This window comes from Pagrus major, chromosome 8 (genome assembly GCF_040436345.1).
Source record: "Pagrus major chromosome 8, Pma_NU_1.0".
In the NCBI taxonomy this organism is placed as follows: Eukaryota; Metazoa; Chordata; class Actinopteri; order Spariformes; family Sparidae; genus Pagrus; species Pagrus major.
Window position 1 is genome coordinate 2,701,586 of NC_133222.1, and position 24,334 is coordinate 2,725,919.

Genomic DNA, 24,334 nt, shown 5'->3' on the forward strand with positions numbered 1-24,334 from the left:
TTTGAGAAAAGCGACAAAAATTGACAATTTATTTAAGCTTTTTTGTTTTTCTAAACCAAAAAACTCAAATTGGTGAATTTGTTGATGGAACAACCTTTTGATGCCTTGGAGGATAAAAAAAAAAAGGTGGAAATCAATTAAAGACGATAAAACAAGTGAATGAATCAATGAAAATATCTGCATCCGTCATTCAATTAATGACTTAGCCTTAAAATATATATTTATTGTTATAAACAATCACCAAAATCAGTTTATTTCACCCATTTTAATTATAAATGTCAACTGTCTTAGTTTTGCTGCAGTGATTTTTAACCTGCCGATGATCATTTCAATACAGTTCTTGAAAGACGAGAGAATAAAGTCTGTCCTTGTGTTAATGAATAAGTCCAGTGTTTCATCTCTTTTTAAAAATAACCTTTAAAGTGTGAATATCCGGCTAAATGACCAGTTAAAGACGGATGCTTTTTTTGCAGCGAGGACTGTTAAATGCCTGCAGTGAACTCTCCCTGGCGTCTGCAGTCCATCAGCGTGGCGTCGTGCGGCTGAATGGATGTTTGAAACCCTGCAGGAGGACAGACGGCCAAATAATTTTCACAAGTGGCCGGCGAGCGGTGCCACATGTTAACCCGGAGTCGTGCAGAATGGCCCAGATTCTCTGTCCAGACGCACCGCAGCCTTGACTGGAGGCCTTTTCTTTAAGGGCGGGCGGCAGGGCTGAAGAAAGAGGTCTCGCCATCGATTGATTTTCCTCACTTGCACTTGCCTTGTATCCCACGCTTCAGGAGGCCCGGGAGCAGCCATTGATTGAGAGGCCACGCTGGTCATTCTTCCATTTTCCTCGAGACTTCCTCAACGAGCTGCTGTCTGTGTCACGGACTCATTACTTTCTCCTTTTTTTAGTTTCACATTGAGGGGAGAAATTAATGCGTTAATAACGTTCACAGCTGGGGGAGTAATGACATAATGTGGAGTTGAGTGGGTCCTCGCAGGCTGCCGGAGGTTTGTGTTTTCATGCAAACATCATGAACTGAAAGATGAAACCTTTCAGGAAAATAAGAAGAAGTCCCCTTAAATATATAAAACACATAGAGTCTGGAAGGTGTTTCCGTTCTTTTATTGTTTTCTTTTTGGAAATGATGCCTCGTTTCCTCAGATTAGTGATAATAATCACGTTCATGGTCACCAGTTATTTCCATTATCGATGAATCTGTTGATTATTTCTTGATTTAGGCTCATTTGTCAAAAAATATGAGTTCAAGTTGACGTCTTCAGTGAACTTATTTTGTTCGACCGACCGTCAAAGACCCAAAGATTTTCAGTCAGCAGAGAGAAGCAACACAAAAAAACCCAGCATGTTTCTGGTGTTTTTTTATAAAATTGTGGTCGATTAAGTTTCTGTAGATCGACTGTGATCGATGACGCTCTGACAGTGATGCGATGTTATCTGTCAGCGATTCAACTTCACACGTTATTAGTTTGAGGAGAAGACATTCAGAAATTCGAGGGAAAGCTTGACACAGCTGGAGAATTAAAATCAATATTCAGCTCACAAATTAACACAAAATTACCAAAACAAAGGTTCATGAATGTATTTATGTGAAGAACATTTCACATTTTACAAAACAGCCTCACATCAGTGTCCTTTTGGTGTTCGTTGTGGAGCCTTCGAGCATATCGCATGAACATTATTGGAGGTGTTGACATTTCCATTTTCTTCTCAGCTTCTTTAAAGACTCCGTCGGCTTTAAAAGCTGCGTTTGAGTGTCAGAGTTCAGTGTCGATCTTGAAAACAGTAATTCAGTAGCAGCTGATGAATGTGACCGAACACACAGGGCTGAAACCAAACGGAGCCGCGGGAGAGATCGCTCGTTTCCAAGGTCAAGAATTTACAAGCAAATCCTTTATTTCTGTCCCTCGTGCACATTTCAGATGCATGTACATTTTTCGCTTTTGTACATTTCACATGAAAACTTTGATTTCACATATAATATCAGATGTCAAACACATTTCACATCTGACAAACTCAAAGCTGCAGCTGTCGGTTAACGACACAGTTGCTGGTTTGATCGGATCACTCGGTCATTTTTCCTCCAAAATCTCTTAAATATGAAGATTTTCAGCTTTTCTCTGTCTCATATCAACGAGAACCAGAGACTCAACTCGACTGGGACCTGGAAGTTAAAGCCTCGGGACTTGACTTAAGTAACGATGACTTGAATTATTGTGTTCATGTGGTGTCTTTCTTTAATCCGTCAATATTTCACTGTTTAAAGTGATGCAGAGGGAATATTGAAGAAATTAAGACATAAATAAGCGTCTATAACAACATTACAATTGTTTCACTGATTATCAGTTATAATACAAATAAAATTCATTGTCATACTTTTTGAACCGGTTACATAAATTGGCCAATAATATCATCACGAGACAGGGACAGACATCTTGTCTTTTCTCTTTAGAAAGATCGAAAACTGCAGCAGGTAAGACTGCAGAAACTTTGGAGGGTAAGAGACTTGACTTGAGACTTGGATCAGCTGACCTCAGTCATATGTCTGCAGTGAAGTGAATATCTTTGGGTTTTGATCTGTCGGACATTTGAAGGCGTCCAGTTGGATTCTGGGAAACTGTGATGGGACATTTCTCACTGTTTCCTTACATTTTATAGACTGAACGATGAACTCATGATGAAATGAATCATTAGTTGCCCCCCTCGATGAATTCACATACAGACAGAAGAACTGTGTCGATGTGTTTATTCATTCATTTGTTTTTAACTTTGCTGCTGCTGAGGAACTGAAGCATTGACCAAGTTAGCTTCTTTATCAGCTTCTAGCACTGTCATCCTGGATTAAAATGTTCTTATAGCTATTTGGTACAATAATGAAAACATCACAAACAATGTGTAAAGCCTCCTGACGTTTCCTTCACCTTGATGTCGTGTGTTTCTTTGTGTTTCAGGCACCTGTACGCTCTGGGACAGAGAGTCTGGAAACGCTGGAAAAAAAGATATTTCGTCCTCGTTCAGGTGAGAAACTGATGAAACGGAGAAAACAGGCGACGTGTGTCGATCTGCGGCTGATTTGGAAGTTGTGTCGTAACATCAGAGAATTTCTTCAGGCTGGGAAACTAAGATTCAAAGTAAAACTGAAATAAATCTACAAAACTGAACTTTTTATCTGAGGAAGGCGAGATCGGACTCGAGCCCGGTTCCTGACTGATGAATCTATGAACCGACTCGTTAAACAGATGTCTGTGTGTTAAACATGATGCATCAGACCAAACACGTCTCACACTGAGCCGTCTCTCTTTAAAAAAACTTTTCCCTTCTTGATTCGGCAGTCGATGGAGGCGAAAAGGAAGAAAAAAAAAACAATTTTCAGTTATTAAAGAAAATCATCTCACATCAGTCGCTCGACTCGAAAGGTATTTACACCTCGTCTGAGCACAAAAGTCCGGCAGCAGCAAAGTTAATTGAGTTCTGGTCTCTTGAATTCGCTTTTTACACTTTTTCTCCTCAGCTGTTATTTACTTTGTGAGCACTTAGTGATCACTCAGGATGTGTGAGGGCAAGGGCAGACATTCAAATTCACATTTTGTCTTTTCTATGTGGAGTGCGACTCTGTTTACCTGTCAGATCAAAAAAAAGTCCTTTTAAAGGGACGTCATCTGTGTTTCATTGATTGGGATGGAGGATGTTAATGGGTGATTGAGTGGTTGACGACATTTCTGAGATTGTCAGACTCTTCTGTCCTGATGGTATGAGAAATATTCTGCCGCAGCTTTTACATTAATTTCTTCCCGAGCAAAAATATTTGCAGGAAGGGAAACGTCTGCTGACTTTTACAACGTAAGGAAAAAACAAGAAAATAAAGTGAGAGCCAACCCTGACCATCGTCCCCGTGCACCAATCCAGCTCCACGAAGGAAACCTTTCCCTGTTGCTGTGGAAGAAATGGGAAGTCTTGACTTTGACCCCTTCCAACACATTTTGAGGTGATCTGGACTCTGAGCCAGATCTGAGCAAAATGTGGAAGATGTTGTCGTGTCTGACAGCAGCAGGTTCAACCTCCTGTCAAAAGACTGAAACCAGAAGAGTGGAGGCGAATATTCTGCTGTCCACATACTTTTGGCCATGCATTGGACCGCCACATGCCATCTTTGCTTGTGTGGAGAGGTCTCACTGTGTGAAATCAAGTAAAAATCAGTGCTGTGAAAAGTACCCAAAGCCAAACTTGAGTAAAAAGTAAAGATGTCGTGTTGAAATACGACTTTGGTTGAGGTGAAAGTCACTAAAATACTCAAAGTATTAAATGTTACAATTAATGTTCCTAATTATCAAAAGTACGAGTGAAAGTAAATTATATATATGTTTACATGCATGTAGCCGGTCAATGATACATTGATCCAGATGTTCAATGTTCAACGATCCAGTAGCATCGATGCAAAGTGAAAACATCGACTCATGTCGCCGCCATCGTTAAGATACGCCTTTATTTTGAAATTCCCCTGTCTGTCCACATGCAGCTCCTCTCCAAACAGTGTTTTGTTTTTATTAAAAACAACCAATAAAATAAATGTTTTTAAAAATGTGATTCTTTGTCTCTGATGCAGCAGCGATTAGTAAAGTAACTACTTATCAAATGTGTGTGTGTGTGTGTGTGTGTGTGCGTGTGTGTGTGTGTGTGTGTGTCGGTCCTGCAGGTGAGTCAGTACACGTTCGCCATGTGCAGCTACAGAGAGAAGAAGGCGGAGCCTCAGGAGCTGATGCAGCTGGAGGGCTACACGGTGGACTACTGCGACCCGCAGCCAGGTACAGATGGTTCTGCTCAGGTCGATGCAACATGACTGAACTTCCTGAAATGTGGATTTGTTGTATTTTGTACCGAGCCTTTTATTTTTTTACGTCCTCCTCCTCTTCGTCAGGTCTGCAGGGCGGCCGGGTGTTTTTTAACGCGGTGAAGGAGGGCGACCTGGTGATGTTTGCGTGTGACGACGAGCAGGACCGGATGCTGTGGATCCAGGCCATGTACCGAGCCACCGGACAGTCCTACAAACCGGTCCCGCCGCCGCAGAACAAAACCACAAACTGCAGAGGAGGAATCCAGAAACCGGCGTCGCCCATCAGTAGGTTCTGATTCTCTCTGCGTGTGTTTTCTTGGTTGGTTGGTTTGTCAGCAGGATTACACAAAAAGTACTGAAAGGATTTCCACAAAACTTGGATGGAGGACGGGTCTCGGCCCAGAACAGACCCCACTGACTTTTGGTTTGGATCCTGATAAAGGCACCGATCCAGGACACTGTGAGATGGGGCATTTTGGACATTTAATTTCTCAGAGAATCATGTATGGATCTTACTGAAGAAAATCTGGCATATGTATGTAGCTGGTGTCTAAGAGTGAGAACAGTTTGATTCAGATATAAGGGACTGTCGGGCCTTGGCAGAGGTATGCGCTCTACTGAGTTTAAAAATGAAGCAGCAGATGGGACAAAAGATATCATAAAGTTTCTAAGTTTCAGACTGTGCATGTTGAAATAAGTTCAACACAACAGTTACAAAATGAGGCCGGTCCCGACGCCACATGGTGGTAAAATCTCTGGTGTAAAAGCCAAAATTGTGGCCCGAGATCGAACTGAGGTGATCTGGAACAGCCAGAGTCAAGTGTATGACTGTGACACCGGCCAGCACGACATTTGGTAAAAGTCTTTTTTAAATGAAGTTTAAAAGAAAAACTCACATTTACACACAAACTGAAACCATCCCTTGTGGAGCTGCTTTTACAAAACATAAGATCTGCACAGATGGATGACGTGAACTGATCATAACGCTGCAGTTTATCACACATCGGACTGAAACTGATATCAGTCTGGCACAGATTGCCAGCAGGACGCAGCCCTGCACACTGTGACATGCAGTAAACTTCAATGATCGTCTTTGGTTTGGAGAAACAAATTACTCTGCCAAGAAAAGAGGCTGGTGAACGGAGCCTCCGGTCAGGTTTTATTTAGGAGCTCTGTAGATGTATCTGCACTAGAAGCAGTGAATGTTACATCAGGTTACACTCGTGTATTTAAACACCAGTATCGTTAGAACAGACGGACGTTTCTGTTGGGAGACCTGAACAGTTTCATTCAGCCCAGTCTTCAGGATATCACGTCATGTTTCGAACGTGGTGCATCACCTTCACATTTTATTGGCCACCTGTCACAGCCAGGACCAGCTGAGTTTTGTGGCGACACAAACGGGTATTTTAAGCCGACCCGTGATGTTTTCTAACCCTAACCTAGTGTTTTTTGTGCCTAAACCTAACCAGAGCATAAGCACAGCATTGTGACAAGAGAGAAATATAGAAAAAAAACTCAAGCTAAACAAAAGTAAAGTTGCAACATAAAGAAACTTTATCTTATCTGTGGTTTTGCAGAAAAGTACTCGGCTAACATTTATTCAGGCGACCGGGTTGTTTCTCTGAGAAGAAAAGTTACCTGCGGTCGTCACTGCTGCCTGCCCTCTCCGTCTGATCACAGCCACTGATGACTGAAGTTAAGAGGGTGAATTTAAAAATGACGTCAGGTTTGACAGCAGAGACGTGATTGGCTGATAGTGATCGAGGCAGAATCTGGTTGGTTAAAGGGAGAGAGAGTACCTGAAGAAACGCCCACGTCAGGTGAACGGAGGAGGCCGGGAGAGAGGTGAATGAAAGGATGCTCCTCCTGGTTGAACTTCACTTCCTGTTGTGTATTTGTTTCATACGAGCGTGATGATGACCTCAGATGTTGGCGGAGGTGCTCGTGGTATCAGACTTTAGAGGTCGGGTGTCTAAAGTCAGTGAGGTTGTTGCACATGTGAGATCGAGCTGTGTGTGATAGTGTATTGTTCAGTGTTTGTATTGTGATGTTCGTGGAGCTTTGTTTGTGTCTGGACTCTGGATGTGTGGAGGAGGAGGAGGAGGAATGTGTCTGTGTTTTCTGACACAGTCAAACCTCGAGTGTCCTCAGTTCTTCGTCTGTCATGCGGACCTTTATCTCCCCGTCCACCTTCACCGTCCTTCCTCTTTGTCGTCTCTCCATCCAGCCTCCCCTCCTCACCCTTCTGTCTTCACATGTTTACTCGTTTTGTTCTCTTCTTTCTTTCCTCACAACAGTGTTTTATTACAGAGAGATGTCAGGATCTCCAGTATCACAGACATTAGAGACGCACACACACTCAGTAGGAGGCAGATGCTGTGAGACAACACACACTCGGAGAGATGAAATGAGAGACAACACAACAAACACCACGCATCCATTTTTCTTGTCTTTTTCCCTTCGTCCCTCCATTCTGTCATCCTTTCCACCTTTAGTTCCTTCTTCTCTTCCTTCCTTTGTGCTTTATTTTCCCTTATTATTATTATTCCAGTCCACCATTTTTCCCCCAGTTCTTTTTCTGTGGCTTCTCATTTCTTAATATTTCCCCCGTCATTGCTCTTACCTTCTTTCTCCTTGTCTTCCTTCTCCTCTCCCCTTCAGTTATATCCTTATTTTCCCTTTCTATCTTTGCATTTTGAAAAAATAAAATATTCTCATCCTCCCATGTTTAGTAACAATAAAACAATTGTGAATCCACTCATTAAATCTTTGCTCCGTGGCGCTCATAGTGGTCAAAAGCTGCACACGGTACCTTTAAATTTCTCCCTTCTTATCAAACATCCTCTGTTTTTCTTACCTTTTTTCTTTGTCCCTCCTTTCTTCGAAACTTCTGCTGTATTTGCTCTTTGCTTCCACACATCCACATGCTGTTGTTTCTCTCCTCCTCCTCCTCCTCCTCCTGCTCCTTGTCCTGCTCCTCGTCCTCCTCCTCCTGCTCCTCCTGCTCCTCGTCCTCCCCTTCACCTACACAATCATCACATCATTTCATTTATTATCTGTCTGTGGAGGACGGCGTCTGCGTGCTCGCCGGACGCTCTCCTCCTGGCCGAGCATTGTGACATGAAGAGCTTCACACTGAGAGCTGATTACGGCAGTATTTGTGTAATTTGGCGCAGCGGCGGCCCGTCCTCGCCGCCGCTCGTTAGCGCTTAATGGAACAGATTGAAGCGCTAATGGCGAGAGGTGCTGACACGCTGTTTGCAGGAGGAAATAGAAGGTGTCCGCGAAATAGCTCTTAACTGGGTGCTAAGTGCCGCAGTGTGTGTGTGTGTGTTTGTGTGTGTTTGTGTGTGATGGGCTTGACAAAAAGTCGTTCTCGCTTTAACGATGATTGTGTCGGTGAACCTGCGTGAGCGTTTGTGCTCGTCCCTGCAGCCGTTTTTTCATTAGAAATGAAATGCAGAGGTTAAATTACACTAATGACTGCGTGTGTACACACTGACGAGCACCGACACAACCACACGCACAAGGACGGGTCGTTTAGCGTTAATAAAATCATACTTCTGCCGCCTTGACTTCATGTAATAGCTGTTGAACAAATCGAGTTATTTTTCTCCTCCGTGTGAAGGTTAATAATTTGGAACAGGAGAGCAGAAACACAACATCTCTTCTTTGTTTGTCTCCAGTTCAGAAGTGTTTTCATCGTTGTATTCAGACGCACAAAGAGCGAGCGAGCGGGCAGAATTTACGGAAAGATGAAGTCTCTCATTGCCGTCACTCCCGTCCTGTAAATCCTCAGCTTCTGTTCTCCACCTGATGGCCAACCACGTTTGCTGCAGACACCGACAGAAGCAAAGTGTTGCTTTTTCATGCATCACCGCGACATTCAGGCGGTCATAAATGTTTTGACGTTGCCTGTGTTGTGTTAAATTTCTGTCAAATGATAAAACGATGCATGCAACAAACCGAGACTAAAGAGTAACAGACCTCATCTGATCGGGATAAAAAACAGAAATGTAACCACATCGACTGCATGTGTCCCAGTACAGTCAAATAAATGGTCACTAACTGAGATTTAACTACCATCATGCATTGCAAGGTTTGACCAAAAAGACCGATGAAGTGAATGAGCTGAGAAATGTCTCATGATGTTGCCGTCTGAGGAGTGACTGACACTAGAAACACTAGAAAATCTGTAACATCAATAAAAACGTCTCCATCCTCAGATCTTTACCACTCGTCGGCTACAAATCATGACACCAAGGGTTTATTGTCTGTACGGTGGCCCATTTAGGACACATCAGACTCGTCAGGCCTAACTCAGCTTTCACTGCTAAAAAGCTGGATGTTCTCAGCCTCGCCCAAACCTAGCTGTGTGGTCACTAAGACTAAGACTAAGACTAAGACCCGATGTGAGATCCGTACAGGTTAAGATCCACAAGTCTGAGTCGAGCTGTCTGAGTGGATCTGAGAAGATCCGGCTGTGATCAGATGGCGCTGTTTGTGTGTGATGAGTGTAAAGATGAGTTGAATAGTGACAGAAGCAGAGCGAAGCTGAGGCGCAGAACTTCTCCACTGAAGAGAAGAAAATAAAGTTTGGTTTGACGACTTGTAAATTCACCTTAACTTGTTTATAACAGTCAGCTGTGAGGTTAGTGCCGATCCGGTCTGAGCCAGTTGGATGTTTGAGTCCAGGTCCCAGCTATCAGATATTAGACAGGTTCAGGTAGAACATTTCCAGGTCTTTTTGGGTTTGGGCACATGTTTTTAGAGCTCTAGCATGTCAACATTAGCATTCGCCTTAAACAGAAGCATCGGGCATGTAAGTGTGAATGATTGGTGTGTAACAGTGCCCAGACATGTGAACAGTAACTGAAGGCCGTCGGTGCTGCTCTGCTGCAGCTGCTGTGGTCATGAAAACAGTCGGATCACATCCCAGGAAAGACTGAGCCAGCCTGCGGCTCTGTCCATTCTGTTTCCTGGAGAGGAAATTACTGAAGGAATAAAAGGAAGTTTGATTAGAGAACGAAATGAAAAGCAAAACCAAAAGAAAGCGGCAGACTATAAAGCAGGACACGAGCAAGGAATCAGAAAAGGACATTACAGATTCCATTAAAACTAAACCGGGCCTTCACCTCCATGAAGTTTAAGGAGAAATGTTACTGCTGTGTGAGCAGATTTCAGCTGCCGGCCTTCGTGACTTCCTCAGCTCTGAAGTGGAAACTCTAAAGAAAAGGACAAACAGACGAGTGCGAGTTAGCTAAAGAAACTTTAGCAGACATCGCTTCCTGACAGCGCCTCGCCTGTTCACTGCTGCCAGCAGCTCACATGAACAAGTCTCAAATGGACCAGCGTTCAAACGACCCACGAACAAAGTCCAAACACGTGGAAATCATCGGAGGCTGTGGGGAAATCTGATCTGGTCCTTGACCTGAAATCCACTTTTATCACACAGACTGTGACTTCTGTCCTCAGTATGAACAGGCGGGCCAGTTAGGGGTCGAGACTCGCCCCTCGAGTTGTTTTTCGGGGATGTTTACACCTGTCAGTTGTGTTTTTGAAGAGGCAGGTGGTCAGTTTGACATCGAGGACGATCCTGAGCAGAGACGTCCAAACTGTCCGTTTGTCTTAACCTCCCTTTGTTTCAGCGACGCCCTCAAACGCAGCAGAACAGCTGGGGATGCGTTCATGTGCCCCTCGCAAAACTTCTCCCTGAGTTGAGATTGTTTGCGCTCTGCGTTACGAGAAGCTCCCCGCTCATTCAGACGGAGACTGATGGGCTTGTCCGTCCGCATTTTCATCTCCGCTCGGCCTCGACATCATCTCCGTCGCCGCTGCCACGCTCCAACAGGCAGATCAAGTCGCATCTCTCAGCCCGGTGCACCTGAAACCGAAACGCTCTCCTTCCTCCTCCTCCTCCTCTTCGTCTGCATCAATAACCTGCCATCAGCGGCCGCCACCACCTCTCAGAGCAGGATGTCACATAGATGTGACTGTTGCCGTGATGATACCAATGGAGCCCAGACAGGATGGATATGGAGAGATTGAGTGCAGTAAACTACCCCCACCCTCCCACCTCATCACACACACACACACACACACACACACACACACACACACACACACACACACACCACACACACACACACACACACACACACACACACACACACAGACACACACACAAACCCCTCAACACTCACTCAAACATCCCCACAAATGTTTTAGATATAATATGACGATACAGATACAAACTATATTTGTTTGAAAATCTGATTTTCCTGGTTTTCTGGTTTTCTTCAGATAGACAATAAAAATAATTATTTAAAATGGATCTAACTGCAGCAGAACCTCGGCCGTCATCTTTTTTAATTCAACAGATGCTTCGTTTTCCAAACCAGGCCTCCTACATTTCCCACAATGCAACGTGACTGCAGACAGTTCAGACAGAGATTCAGGTGTGTTATGGTAGTAGCAGCTAATGTAGCCTGCAGCGGAGACGAGCAGCCGCTGCAGAGGTCTGATCACCAACACATTCGTTTCAGTTTTCAAACTTGTGTCTCAAAGGACGCCGGATCAGGAGACATCAACTAAGGACATTCATCAGATTCTGTGCCGTTCCCTCTAGAAGACATACGGACTGTTACTACTCACGAGCTGTAAACACACGAGTAAAAGCTTGGACACACACATTTGCTTGTCTGATATGATCGAGTCTGATTCAGTTGTTGCTGCCAATCAGCAGACAAAAACACGAGTGTTGTTGAATGAGCCATCTGGAGTCAACAATAATCTTCATGATTATTTTCATCCTCCATGAATCTGTGATCTGTCTTTAATTAATCGTTATAAAATGTCAGAAAAATTTAAATAAAGCCGGTCAGTGTTTCCCAAAGCCCAAGATGACGTTCTTGAATGTCTTGTTTTGTCCACAAACCCAAAGATTCTTAGTTTACTGTGAAGAAACCAGGAAATATTCACATTAAAGAAGCTTTTCTTTAAAAAAAGATACTCAGAACTGATTCATCGATTATCAAAATAGTTGGAGATTGATTTAATAGTTGAAAAACTCCCCTCGACCCAAACCAATTCCTGGTTCTGTCGCTACAAACACGGCTTGAAAATGTCCAGATGTCTCCTTAAAAAAAATATCCGCTGGTGTGACTCTTACAAATGTTGAAACGCAGTCCTGAACAGTGGTCACTGGCTTGGCAGCCGTCTCTCTGAGATTGCAGTGCCGACAGCGCCCTCTCCACCATGTCAGGTCTTATGCATGTAGACTGAATGTGTTATGACACACAACGTTCACATGATACGTTTGAAACAAATGATTTATCGTGTCCGTGGTTTGCAAAAAACCTAAAATACAAACGTGTTGTTGTTGCGACTGAGCAGAGAAGTGTACTCACATCTTTACAGAACAATAAATCAGGTTTAAAGTTGTAATTCTTCAAATTTACAGGAAATCAAACTCCATTTTGTCACGTTTATGTTGTCATTTTTAAATTTTTTGTAGTGCTTTTCGATTTTTGGTGGCTGGGTCCGCCACGCTCACATTTGCCTTCAATCTCAGACTGATGAGAAACTGTTACGAACAACACAAAGTGCAGAAACCTGCAGACAGCCTGGACCCAAACGCACCATCTGTGCCAGGAGCAGCGACATTCATCCATATTTTCTGTCACACACACTCATTCACACACAACCCCCCTTTAACACCCCCCCTCCCTCAGATAATAGCTGAAAGTTGGACTCGACACGGATCAACATCACTCCTGCGCTGTCTGTCCCTCAATCAATACTCCCCCCTCCTCCCACCTCCTCTTATTATCAGCACTAATCTATATCTCTTTGTCTCGTTTTCTTTAGAGTCGCCTCCTTCACTCCCTGTCTTTTCTCCAAATTACATTAAGGACAATCCCGCGTTTTGGAGGTAACGAATGTAAAATGACCTACATCGGAATTGGACAGAGGGAAAGCAGGCCACAGGAGCCAAAGGGCAGCCGGAGTCAGAAGAAAAGGAGACTGGAAGAAAAGGAGAGGAGCGTCGATTGGAAGTTGATTGTGGAGATTTCACTTTTGCTGTCTTTTTTTTTTCTCTTTCGGACAAAAGCGACAAAGACGGGAGGAAGGGGGGGGGGGGGGACGAAACACAAATGTCTGAGAGTCCTCGCGGGCTTCTCTGCGTCCAAACAAAAACAAAATGGCAGCGTTAATAAAAAGCGATCACTAATGCTCGTCTCGGACGCGAGGCCGCGGGCGTCGCAGGCGTGGAAAACAGCGCCGGCATTCTTCAGCGAGCCTTGGTCTTTTGTGGGGCCATGTGTCACACTCAGAAACTTCCCATCCCGAAATGTACTCCCCTGATAAAGGCAGAATGGAGAGTGTTAGGCTTTTCATTTGGCGGGGCCATTAACAGGATGCCTGAAAGGACTGGAAATGAACCCAGGTTTTGCTCAGGCCGGGACGCCCTGCGCCTCTTCTGCTTCTTTTATTTTTTCCTTTTTTCTCCGTCGATTCTTCCATCGCTGACCCCGAAGCCTTGTTATCGTCTGCCGCTCCAGGCGTCGCATGGCCGAGCTCAAAGTATCTCTACTGCTGTAAAAACACTTCATCAGCAGTCAGTCCGGTTTTTACTGACAACAAATCCAAATAAAAGAGCCAACAATAACTGGTTGTATCGTTTGTGTATCCAGAAGCCTGATATCGGAAAGTGTTTGTACACGTCAGACAATACGTTGTGTAGTTGAGCTTTAAACAGTGAATTTTAACAGTGTTTAGCCTAGCTTAGCACATAATTATAATAATTAATGTCTCTTATCTTCCTTAAAAACAGATTAAAACCACGACTTCAACCAGAAATGGCAAATATCAGTGTTCTGGATGATGTTTTGTGTATTTAAATTGTCAGAATTGTTGTCCAGAAGCTGTTAAAACACGTGAATGAGCCTCACTGTTGCAGTGGGTGACATGACTCTGATTTCCTCCTGTTGGTGTGAGTGAGCAGCTGTTTAACATTCAATTACTTCACTTGAAACAAGTTTATAAAATGTGCGTGTACAGTCGGAACCAACGAGCTCGGAGCCGCAGACAGGAAGTTAGAAAGTATTGAGCCACAACATCGTCACTGTGCAGGAAATGCTTGTTGTTCATCTCTTTCTGCTCAGCTCGTTGTTACATTATCTGTGTTGTTTTTGCTTTAACAACATGCTACGTAAGAAACTCCCCATGAAAAATCTGTTGGGATGAAAAGAGTGTCTCGGATCTTTAAAGCTGCTCTCAGCTCTGTCGTCGTTTCAGTTAACTTCCTGTTACGCAGTTTGGAGTCAGTCCTGATTGGATGAAGTCGGCAGGGACACGGGGGGGAGGAAAGACGTGTGTTACTGACCAAACACTCAGTAACACGGATTACTGTTGGAATAAAGACCGGTTTAAAAACAAAAAGCAGCTTTAATTTTTGAAGTCCTCAGGTGTGACCACTTGACATTGTGATGTCACAGGTCACATGATGACACCTGAGCGAAGTGCAATTTGTTGTTGAAGACTTGAAAGCTGATCTTCTGATTTACCTTGATTATTTTATTATAAGTAGTTTTCCCAAAGGTCAAGAATTAACGTCCATGCTTGATTAAGAACTAATAATAAAGCATTCAGCACATAGACGTGCTGTGAAAAAGGTCCATTTGCAGCACAGATTTAAAGACTGTCATCACAGTTAGTCTAGTTATTTTAACGATGTCGTCAGTTTCAGCTCTTTGCAGAGGCTTCAGTCTTTACGTGGTCCGTCATGAGACTCACAGCTCTGCAGATCACTCACATTTTAAGTAATTTGTAAAACAACCAACATTCAAACGTGATGAAGTGAAATGACATGAAGCCCGATCTCCTGATCGGCGACGCGTCGTTGTCGCTTCTCTTCCTGGCTGGTTTTTCGACTCCGTGAGTCACTTCCAGTGTTTTCCCTCACATGTCGTCCATGTTTGGCGAATGTTTTGTGTCAGCTGAGAGGACTGACGGTTTCACAGACGATCTGTAGCCAACCGAGGTGGGAACTATTAGCCACAGCGCTGAGAACTGACACTGCCAATGTAGTCGCATGTGTGTGTGTGAGTGTGTGTGTGTGTGTGTTTACACTTGAGTTCGCTGCTGAGCTCAAAGAGAGGCGTGAATGATCGTGAACACATTTATGCATCACCTCTTTAGAGGACGGGATCATACAAAGACATCAGTGCAGCCGTTCATCCTTGACAGAAGCGACTCCGGCTCTTCTGTTTACTTTTGTCCTTGTTGGTCTTTCTTTCCTTGAACACTGCCGAACATAAACTCATCCTGCTTCTACGCGACAGATCCTCCGATGCAGGGGCAGTTGTCTTGATGGACGCACCATAGAAAGAGCGTACAGCATCATACAGCTTTGAAGGCTTCAACACGATGTAGAAGCAGATGAGGAGAGTTTATCACTCGGATTTCATCGAAAACTGTTGCAAAACCTTGAGCCGCTCCAGTTTGGTAAATTTATATACTTATAAAGATTTGAGCTCATAATGAACAGAAGAGTCGGACCGTTTGACAAACAGATGATATTTGGGAGCTGATTCACGGTCAATGTCATCCAGAAATGTTAGATTTTGCATGATATTCATAATAGACCTCGAACAAGCAGTTTGTTTTTACAAAGCACAAAAGTTCAAAACAAATTTAATGGAAATCATTTCATCAGATCCTCACGCCGACCTTTTGACAGAAAATCTTACGTCTCGTCATTGAATTTGTGCCGAGAGTTAAATGAAGTCTGATCCAGAACGAGGGTGATGAAACTGAGAGGACGTTTTCAACTTCTTCACGATGAGACAAATGAATTCTGCTGAAACTTCAGTGAGTTAAAATCAACTTTTCGTGACGACGGTGCCGAACTTTCACGTTGGATTAAATCTCACTGACGGTTTACGTCCGGTTCAGTGACGCTGTCGGGTCACATGTTGTTATCTGTATTCTCCTCCACGCTGGATGTGAAGAGATGAGCAGTGGTGGAAAGTAACTAAGTAGATTTACCCAAGTTCTGACGTACCTGTACTTTACTTGAGTATTTCTATTTCCTGCCACTATTCTCCACTACAGTTCAGAGGCATCTGTAGATAAGTTACTTCAACATTTAAATTATGATGTCATATTATAGATTATTCAGTCACAATATCATTTTTCTCTGCAGGATTATCGTGGACAAACTAATTTACGATTTTACCCACACTGCAGGTGGAGTGTTTCTCTTGTCTGTCACCTCCTCCGACATGCTTCTGTGCGACAGTCCTAACCGCAAGTTGTGGTTGAAGCTAGCAAGCTAGTTGCTGCCTCCACCTCAGCGACAGTGTAATATAATAAAATAATAATAATATCTATATAGCTCGTTAAAAACTGATGCTTTAGGATTTTAGGACGGGTCGGCCGGCATCCCAAAGCGTCACTTTTTGATGAGTTTGGAGTGAGACTCAAAAATCAAACAATTCTTACAAAGTGCTCCTTTAAAGATAGAGTTACAAAGTTGTACATGAAGAGTCACACAGACAGCTGATCATTGTGGTGGTAATCACAAATATAAATATACACAGCAGACAGTGTAACACAAGGAAATAAAACGAGTGAAATCTGGATTAATAAAACAGTTAAACTTTATATAAATGTGTTTTAAGTAGAGGTTTAAAACAGGGCAGGGATTCAGCTCACCTGATCTCTTCAGGTGGTCGTTCTCCGACAGTGAAAGCACCTTTGATTTGAGGCGCGATTTCAAAATGATGAAGTTACGACGTTTGATATCCAAAAGGTCAGAGGTTAGATGTGCTGCGACGTATTGTGCGACCAGTCACGACTGGCGTGAGGCAGTAACTCTAGTTCTGCTTCTGCTTTATGGCAGGAAGCAACAACTTGCTTAACTTTTACTTCAGTAAACATGTAAATGCATGACATTAACTTGTAACAGAGTATTTCCATTCAGTGGTTTCACTACTTAGATACAAGATGTGAGTAGTTCTCCACCTCTGTACATGAGGAACATCTACAGCGACCAACAAGACGTCCATACAGTTTGTTTTAAGACGGACTGTAAACTTTCTCTAAACTTAAACAGATCTCTACCACAATCATTTTCTCCTCTGTGTGTCTGGTTCAGGTCTGGATCCGTCTCAGCGTCAGGGGGTGGAGGAGCTGATCTCTGCGGCTCCGAGTCGCTTCGACCACGCCGCCCTGTTCACCATTTTACAGAGGAGCACTCTGCAGCACCGCATGAACGACTCCTTCTCCTGCCTGGTACGTCAGCACGAACACATCAGCCGACACGAACACATCAGCCAACACGAACACATCAGCCAACACGAACACATCAGCCAACACGATCGCGGCTTTTATCAATCACAAGCTCATTGATTCTCCGCTCCGAGTCAGCTGTCAGTCAAACTGTGGCGGCCGGACTGATGGTGCTGCTGGAGGTGGTGTTTCTGGTGTTTGCTCATTACTGGTGAGAACTTCTCACTTCTTCTGTTGTCCTTTGTAAAGCTGCATCACATTCCTTTGTTTTTCAAAATAAGATATAAAATAAAAGATGCAATTATAGGATAAAAATTTTCACTATTATCTGACATTTTATCAACTAAACGATCAATCAATCGTAAAGAAACTCAAGCTTTTTAGCAGTACAAACCTGTGAGACAGACTCTCTCTCTCTCTATCTGTGTGTGTGTGTGTGTGTGTGTGTGTGTGTGTGTGTGTGTGTGTGTGTGTGTGTGTTAAGCCTGGGGGGCTCTCTCACACTGATTGAGGGGATAAACGCTCTAATCAATACTTTCCAAATAGGAACATGACCCTCATAGACGACTGCTGGGCCGACTCAATGGAGACTCAATGGAGGGGGGGAGAGAGGAGGGGTGAAGCCTTAAAAAGTGTGTGTGTGTGTGTGTGTGTGTGTGTGTGTGTGTGTGTGTGTGTGTGTGTTGGGGGGTGGAGTGATGGGTTTTGTGTTGCGTGCTACTTAACAAGAACCATGAACTCCAAACTGTGTAGATATGATTCACATTTACTTTTATATTTTTGATTTAAGCTGTCAGTGCACCAGAATTTTTTATTTTTGTGTGTGTGTGTGTGTGTGTGTGTGTGTGTGTGTGTGTGTGTTAAATGAAAACAGAGACTTTTATTTTTTTGTGAGATAACTTTGTGATTCTGACATTTTGAGGAGCTCCTGTTACAAACATTAATGAGCAGAGATCAGGAAAATCACTGCGTTATACCTCCAAAGATGACTTGTAATAAGTCACATAAATAACTTTAAAACTCTTAAAACAAAAAAAAAATACATGTGACAGTGACTCGTGCACTTAGTAATGGAGGTATGACTCGAGCCTTTTACAGTGTGTGATCTGTGCTTCTGACAGTGTACCAACATTTGACAAAGACTGAGTTGAGTCTGAGCGCTCGGTTCCTCTCCTGACACAAGATGGCAACAAAGAGGAGGAAATTAAGTAATTTGGTTGTTTTTCAGTTTTTTTTCTTCTTCACATCTGATCTGTAAACATTAGTGTGTGCACGTTTCCTTCACACATCACAGTTGTGTGTTTTAAAGAGTAAACGGCTGGCAGCATTTTGAAGCATCTTGTCAGATATTGCAGGTGTGATATGAGTCACGAATGGTAATTATTGCATTTAATTACATAAAAGTGATGATGATGTGATTTTGTCACATCATCACATTATAACAATATGATGCGACACATTTTACCTGCAGCTCCAGAGGTTTGGATATGTTTGGATTTAGATCATTTTTCATTTAATTATTCAGCTCTAGAGTTGACTTCTGTCTCAAAGAACAGATAGACTTCGCTTTTATTAATATACTGAGTGTCAAGCTGTTTTTTCCTTTGTGTCTCTTCGTGAAGTTTAATTTCCACAGGCCAACGTTTAAATTAAAGATCGACCGATATGTTTCTTCCAGAGCCGATACAGATATCGATTATTAATAATCAAGGAGACGGATAACCACTATTGAATTAATGTACATTTGAAGTAAAAATGAAAATGTTGGTCTTAAAATGTAAAGTATATAGAGGGGATGCAGCCTAGTACAGTTTACTTGAATACTGTACTACTTTCTTCCACTCCTACATTTATTTAGTTTCTCTGCAGATTCAGGTTATTCGGGGAGGACGTGCTGTCGCTCGTGACGTGCTGTGGACAGACAGAAGTAGCACATTTTTAAATTAATTTATTGTATCGACAATCAGACACATTAAAACACAGATTACCAATCATCGGTAAAATGCCGAATATCGAGTTTAAATCCAACAAATCTCCTGCTCTCTCACAAATCTATACTGATGAATGAAGGCCTCCCAGTTTCATTGTAAGCTTTCTACTTTCTCTGTGGATCTACTATATAGAGCTACAGTGGACGGGAAAGTAAAATCAATGAATGAATCAATAAAAACTACACTGTTATCTTCCTGTGTACTCCTACTGTAAAACTATTTACATCCAGGCAGGACTGAAGGACTGCTGCACTGTGATGAAAGTGGATCGGATAAACGACCGCTTCTCCACCCACGACTCATGTCTTCTGTCTGATGTAAAATTGGATTTATAATCTATAGATACTGCAAAAATACTGTAGATCAACTGTGCAAGCAGCTTATCACGACACATTCCCACTTAGTGTTGGGCATCGACCTGCCGTAGTAATTATTCCAGCAACAAAGGAGGAGGTCAGGTGACGTAGTATGAAGAGCGAGAGAGTCCACGTAAGGAGGAGGTTGTGTTGGATGGTTGGGCGAAACAAACACAGTATTTGAGGACAGTTGTTCGTGTCCATAGTTGAGTTACATCACGTACTAAGTTTCTAATCTAATCTACATACACACATAAGTTAACGTACTTATTTCAACCCGAACGTAACCAAACTGCGACCGTACGACGAAGGTTCAGTGCGCCGGTCGCTGCTCTGCTGAATAAGATGACTTGTGTTTCAAGAGGCGGAGGGGATGCTCGTGTTTCAGACGGTGTTTCAACATTTGTAAGCGTGAAACCACTGGATGTTTTTAAAGAGACGTCAGGACAGTTTGCAGCCGTGTGTGTGGCGACAGAACATCTCCTCCGAACCCGAACTGGTTTTTGAGCCCTAAACCTAAACCCACACGGGACAGCGTTGTCACAGCAAAAACATATCCGCTGTTTGCAGAAGCGTTCGCTGCCAACATTTATTCTCACGATCGCGTCGAAGCCCTCGACTGAAACACAAACTGAGACAGATGTTGAGGAGTCAACTCATCCTGATTGTGCTGCGTTTGTGTTCTCGCCCCTTTAAAAGCAGCAGAATGAAGAGATGTTCAGCGGAGTGACATCTGTGCTTTCTTTCATTTCTCTACCTGCCTCACCAGGACTCCCTCCAACTCTGCAATTAGACCGATCCATTCACGCCGCCCCTCCAGCTCCCTCTCCTCAGCCTTTTGTGAAAACTCAAGGGCTTTGTGTTCCAGCCTGAGCCCCTTTTCACCAAACGCTCTGAGAAAAGGCCAGTGCCTCGGCGTGGGGGACATCTGTTGAGAAGTGGCTTGGATTCATGTCATAGCCGGGGTCATATTTTATTCACAAAGAGTTGAACCCAACAACAACAACAGTAATTAGGCAGAAATTTGGTTGGTAGCTGGGGCCCAGAGTCCCACTAACGGGATCACAGTAGTTCCCACTGACGATTGAAGGGTTAAATTCCAGAGTGAAGCTGCTGCTGGTCCCATGAAAAAGTTTCTCCATCCACGTAGGTGGTAGCACCAGGGAAAGGAAATGATCGAATTAGCTTAATCAAAAAAACCATAACACAGTATTACTTAGAATTTGGTTGTAAGACATTTAATTAACCAAAAGAAAACATTTAATCAGCGTTGAGACCAAAGACAGCCCGTCGTTAAAGCGACAGGGCGGCTGTAGCGTGGGCTTGCCGACATTTTTTCGTTCGTGCAGTGCTGATGTCGATGTGAACGCAACATTTGTCTTCACCTGAGGAATCACTATCAGAACAGTTTGCTTTGTCATCATTGTGTTATTCTCTTTATCAACACATGGGTCCTGGTGGGTTTTTCATCTTTCACCCTCACTTTCCTTCATAAAGAGCCTTCAGTTAATTGCTGTCGTTGGCCACGTGGGGGCGGCAGAACAAGTTTAAAAGACAACATTAACGTATCTCCACCTGATAAATGTGTTCTGGCTTAGATGGGTCGGTTGCCTTCCACGTCCTGCAGAGCATCATGATCCAACACGTCCAAAATGTGCTCCACTGTCAGCTTTGGTCTGAAGAAGAACGTAAGAACAATGCTCACAGACGACATTTCCAAGAAGGTGTCCGGATTTCTGGAACGCTCAATAGCGCGTCATCGTCGTATAGCTATTTCTAGCAGGAGGTTGACGCTTGTAACTTTAATAGTAACAGCCTTAGAAAATGTCAAAGGAAAGAAAAGTAGATGTAGAGGGAAGGTAATTTAGTGAATGACGGGAACATGAATACGTGTTTGTCCTCATTGGAGACCAGCTGGTATGTCTTCTTTATTAGTGGCGGTGTCAAAGGAAAAAGGTTTACAGCAGCACACTGAGCCAAGAATGCTAACGTTAGCCACCAGAAAAGCCACAGAAAGCCCGCCAATAGATGCCCCTGAATCCTACACACTGGACCTTTAATTCATGGATGGACACTCAACTGAGATTTTTTTTTTAAGTTGGTGGAAACCCACACAGAGCTAACAGGACAGTGAATATTGGCCTTACATTCACCAGGCGGACGTGTTTCTGATACTTCTCAGTCAAACTGAGTCAGGATTACTTGAACATGATGAGCACGTCACGGACTCTGTGTACGTGGTGAAGTGCCAGTTGAGTGCTTGTACAAACCTACAGCCTCTCAACCTGTTAAGAACTGGCTTGAAAACAAAAAATCAAAATCTCAAAAAAAAGTACTTTCCCAGAATGAACAGAGTCTTGAATCTCGGTGTGAGCATCAGTGTAGATCTCAGTGGGTCCGAGTGACATGAAGCTGGAACAAGGCACAAATAAATTATTTAATTTGACATTTTAGAGTGAAAATTCACTTTAGTTGATGCAGCTGCAGCCAAAAACCTCTAGAAAGCCACAGCACAACATCTGAGCAGCAGAGCGAAGACGTATCGAGGCGAAATCTCCAAATGTGCCATTTCAGATTTCTCATGTTACAGCCAGTAAAACTATAATTACATTTAATTTCATATTTACACCACTAAAGGTATTCAGTCCATCTAAATACAGCTGTTCCTGGCCTTGACCCTGTAGAGTGTCAGCTGTTATATAGCATATCGTTTGTATTGTAAGCACCAGCTAATGCTTTTTGATGCTTTGCTCAGGGGTTGGATGGTTTGGGTATAAATGATTATGATGTGCTTTTAGCTGAGCTGCTTCACATTAAGTGGTGCTACATGACTATGTTGCTACATGATTAGCATGCCCCTAACCCCTTCACGGTGTGTTGTGTAATGTGACGCTCTCGGGATCTAGAGGTTTGATTTCTGGTTACATTTTCTGTCTTCTTGGTAACTGAGGACGCAGCAAAAGAAGGTTTTGCAAGTTGTTGTTTGTGAATCAGCTTTTTCCATTTCTTCATTAAAACTGTAATGAAGACTGAGTGAAACATTTAAAGCTATAAAACACTTCAAAATTCAGCCCGGCAGTAATCTCCACTGCACTTGATAATAAACTTTTGTAGGACAGAGGAAAGGTGGATCGTCAGCTGACAGTTCGATCGGCAGCAGCCTGTTGTCGTCCCACGACCCCTCATCCTCCCTGAACCTCTAACCTTTGACTCATAAAGCTGAATGAGATCATGGAGAATGAGCAGTGAACTGGACGACGTCTGAAGACCAGTATTTACCTCTTTTAATCCACAGAGCCGTGACGTAACTCTGACCCACTTTGGTTTCCTGTCCGCCTTTGTTTCGCGTCTCCACTTTTGTTTTAACAGGACGAGGCCTCGTGCGTCTTCTCCTCCCGTCAGTCCCGTCTGAGCCTGCAGCCGTCAAATTAACTTGCCACCATTACAGACTCTGATATAATTACTCAGATCAATGCATCCACACGGCTCAGCCTCCTGTTCTTTTTAAACCTGAAGCCTCCCAGTGAGTCTCTCACATTTGTGTTAATTAGAGGAATCTGCAGAGGAAGAAGAGCGAGGCTCCAGATTGCTCTGCAGTGTTGACACGGAGAGATGAACGGCTGACCTCACGGAGAAAAGAAAAAAAAGCCAAACAACAAAATGTTCGGAAAGATTTGCCAATATTTGTGTTTATCATCGGGGTTTGATTAATGCAGCGATGGTTTTTTAAGCATTGGAGAGAAAACTACTGCTGCTGAACAGAATAAACATCAGCTGTTGGAGCAGGTCCAGTCTGAGTCGAGTCAGACGAGAACACACATACTGAGATTTACGACTTTTAAGAAAATCTAATAAGAATATCGGCGCTTTTTTAATGAGGATCCCTTTAATCTGGTAATTAAAGAATTGTTCAGTGAGCAGAAAAGTTTAAAAATAAACCTGGTGGTAGTTTCTGAACGACCTTAAACATATCTTCGATTTTAACTACAGATGTATTTATGGATACTGATATTTTTTTTGATAAGCTAATAATGTCGGATAATATCAGCAGGTGTTTTGTAAACACAAATATTGAAGGAAGGAAAATTAGAGCCTGACTGATACGGGACTTTTGGGACAGATTTCAATATTAGGAAGTAATGAAATGACGATATAGACATGTCGGCCGAACACTTGTGTATTTTAAAGGATATATTTTAACACTAAACTTTCTAAACTTTTGTCCAAAATGAGATCAGTGGATCGAAACAGTAAACTTTACTGGAAATTTAATAATTATAAAGTATCTTTATCTGCACTGTTCTGTTACAGTGTTATTTATCTGTGATCGGTGGATATCAGCCAATAATGATGGCAGACCAATGTATTGGTGAGAAGTAACGCAGTACAAATACTTTGTTACTGTACTTCAGTAGATGTTTCAGGTATCTGTACTGAACACAAACATCTGAACTTTCTCCTCCTCACATTTTCAAAACAGCCTCGTTACTTTAGTTTGATGCATTTGAGGTGAATTATGGATTATTGTTATTTGGCGTCATCGCACGCCGCCTTCCCAACAGTCACCAGACTGATCTCAGACGCAGCGAGACGAAACAAAGACGTAAGAAGGCGTAAACAGACAGAGAGGGAGGCTGGAATGGGGAGAAAAGGCGTGTTAGTGTCTCGTATCTGCAGAGATTTTCTTATTTTCTCACTTTGTTGCTGCTCGGGACGCTTTACCAACCCAACATGTGGCTGTTTGACGTCCTGGGAATGAGACTCAACAATCAACTATCTTTGTGGTGCGTTCAGGAACAGCTGGGACAAATCTTACTGATTCTACCTTTAACTTTAATAGTCCTTGAAT

General features: G+C 43.0%; 1 protein-coding gene across 1 annotated transcript in view; it reads left to right on the forward strand.

Annotated features, from left to right (window-relative positions):
- cadps2 (Ca++-dependent secretion activator 2) overlaps positions 1 to 24,334 on the forward strand; it is a 184,293-nt gene that overhangs the window by 91,691 nt on the left and 68,268 nt on the right. The window contains exons 9-12 of the mRNA XM_073472131.1: positions 2,959 to 3,025; positions 4,701 to 4,809; positions 4,923 to 5,123; positions 17,005 to 17,141. Coding sequence (XP_073328232.1) covers positions 2,959 to 3,025; positions 4,701 to 4,809; positions 4,923 to 5,123; positions 17,005 to 17,141 — 514 coding nt within the window. The remainder of the gene's footprint in view (positions 1 to 2,958; positions 3,026 to 4,700; positions 4,810 to 4,922; positions 5,124 to 17,004; positions 17,142 to 24,334) is intronic.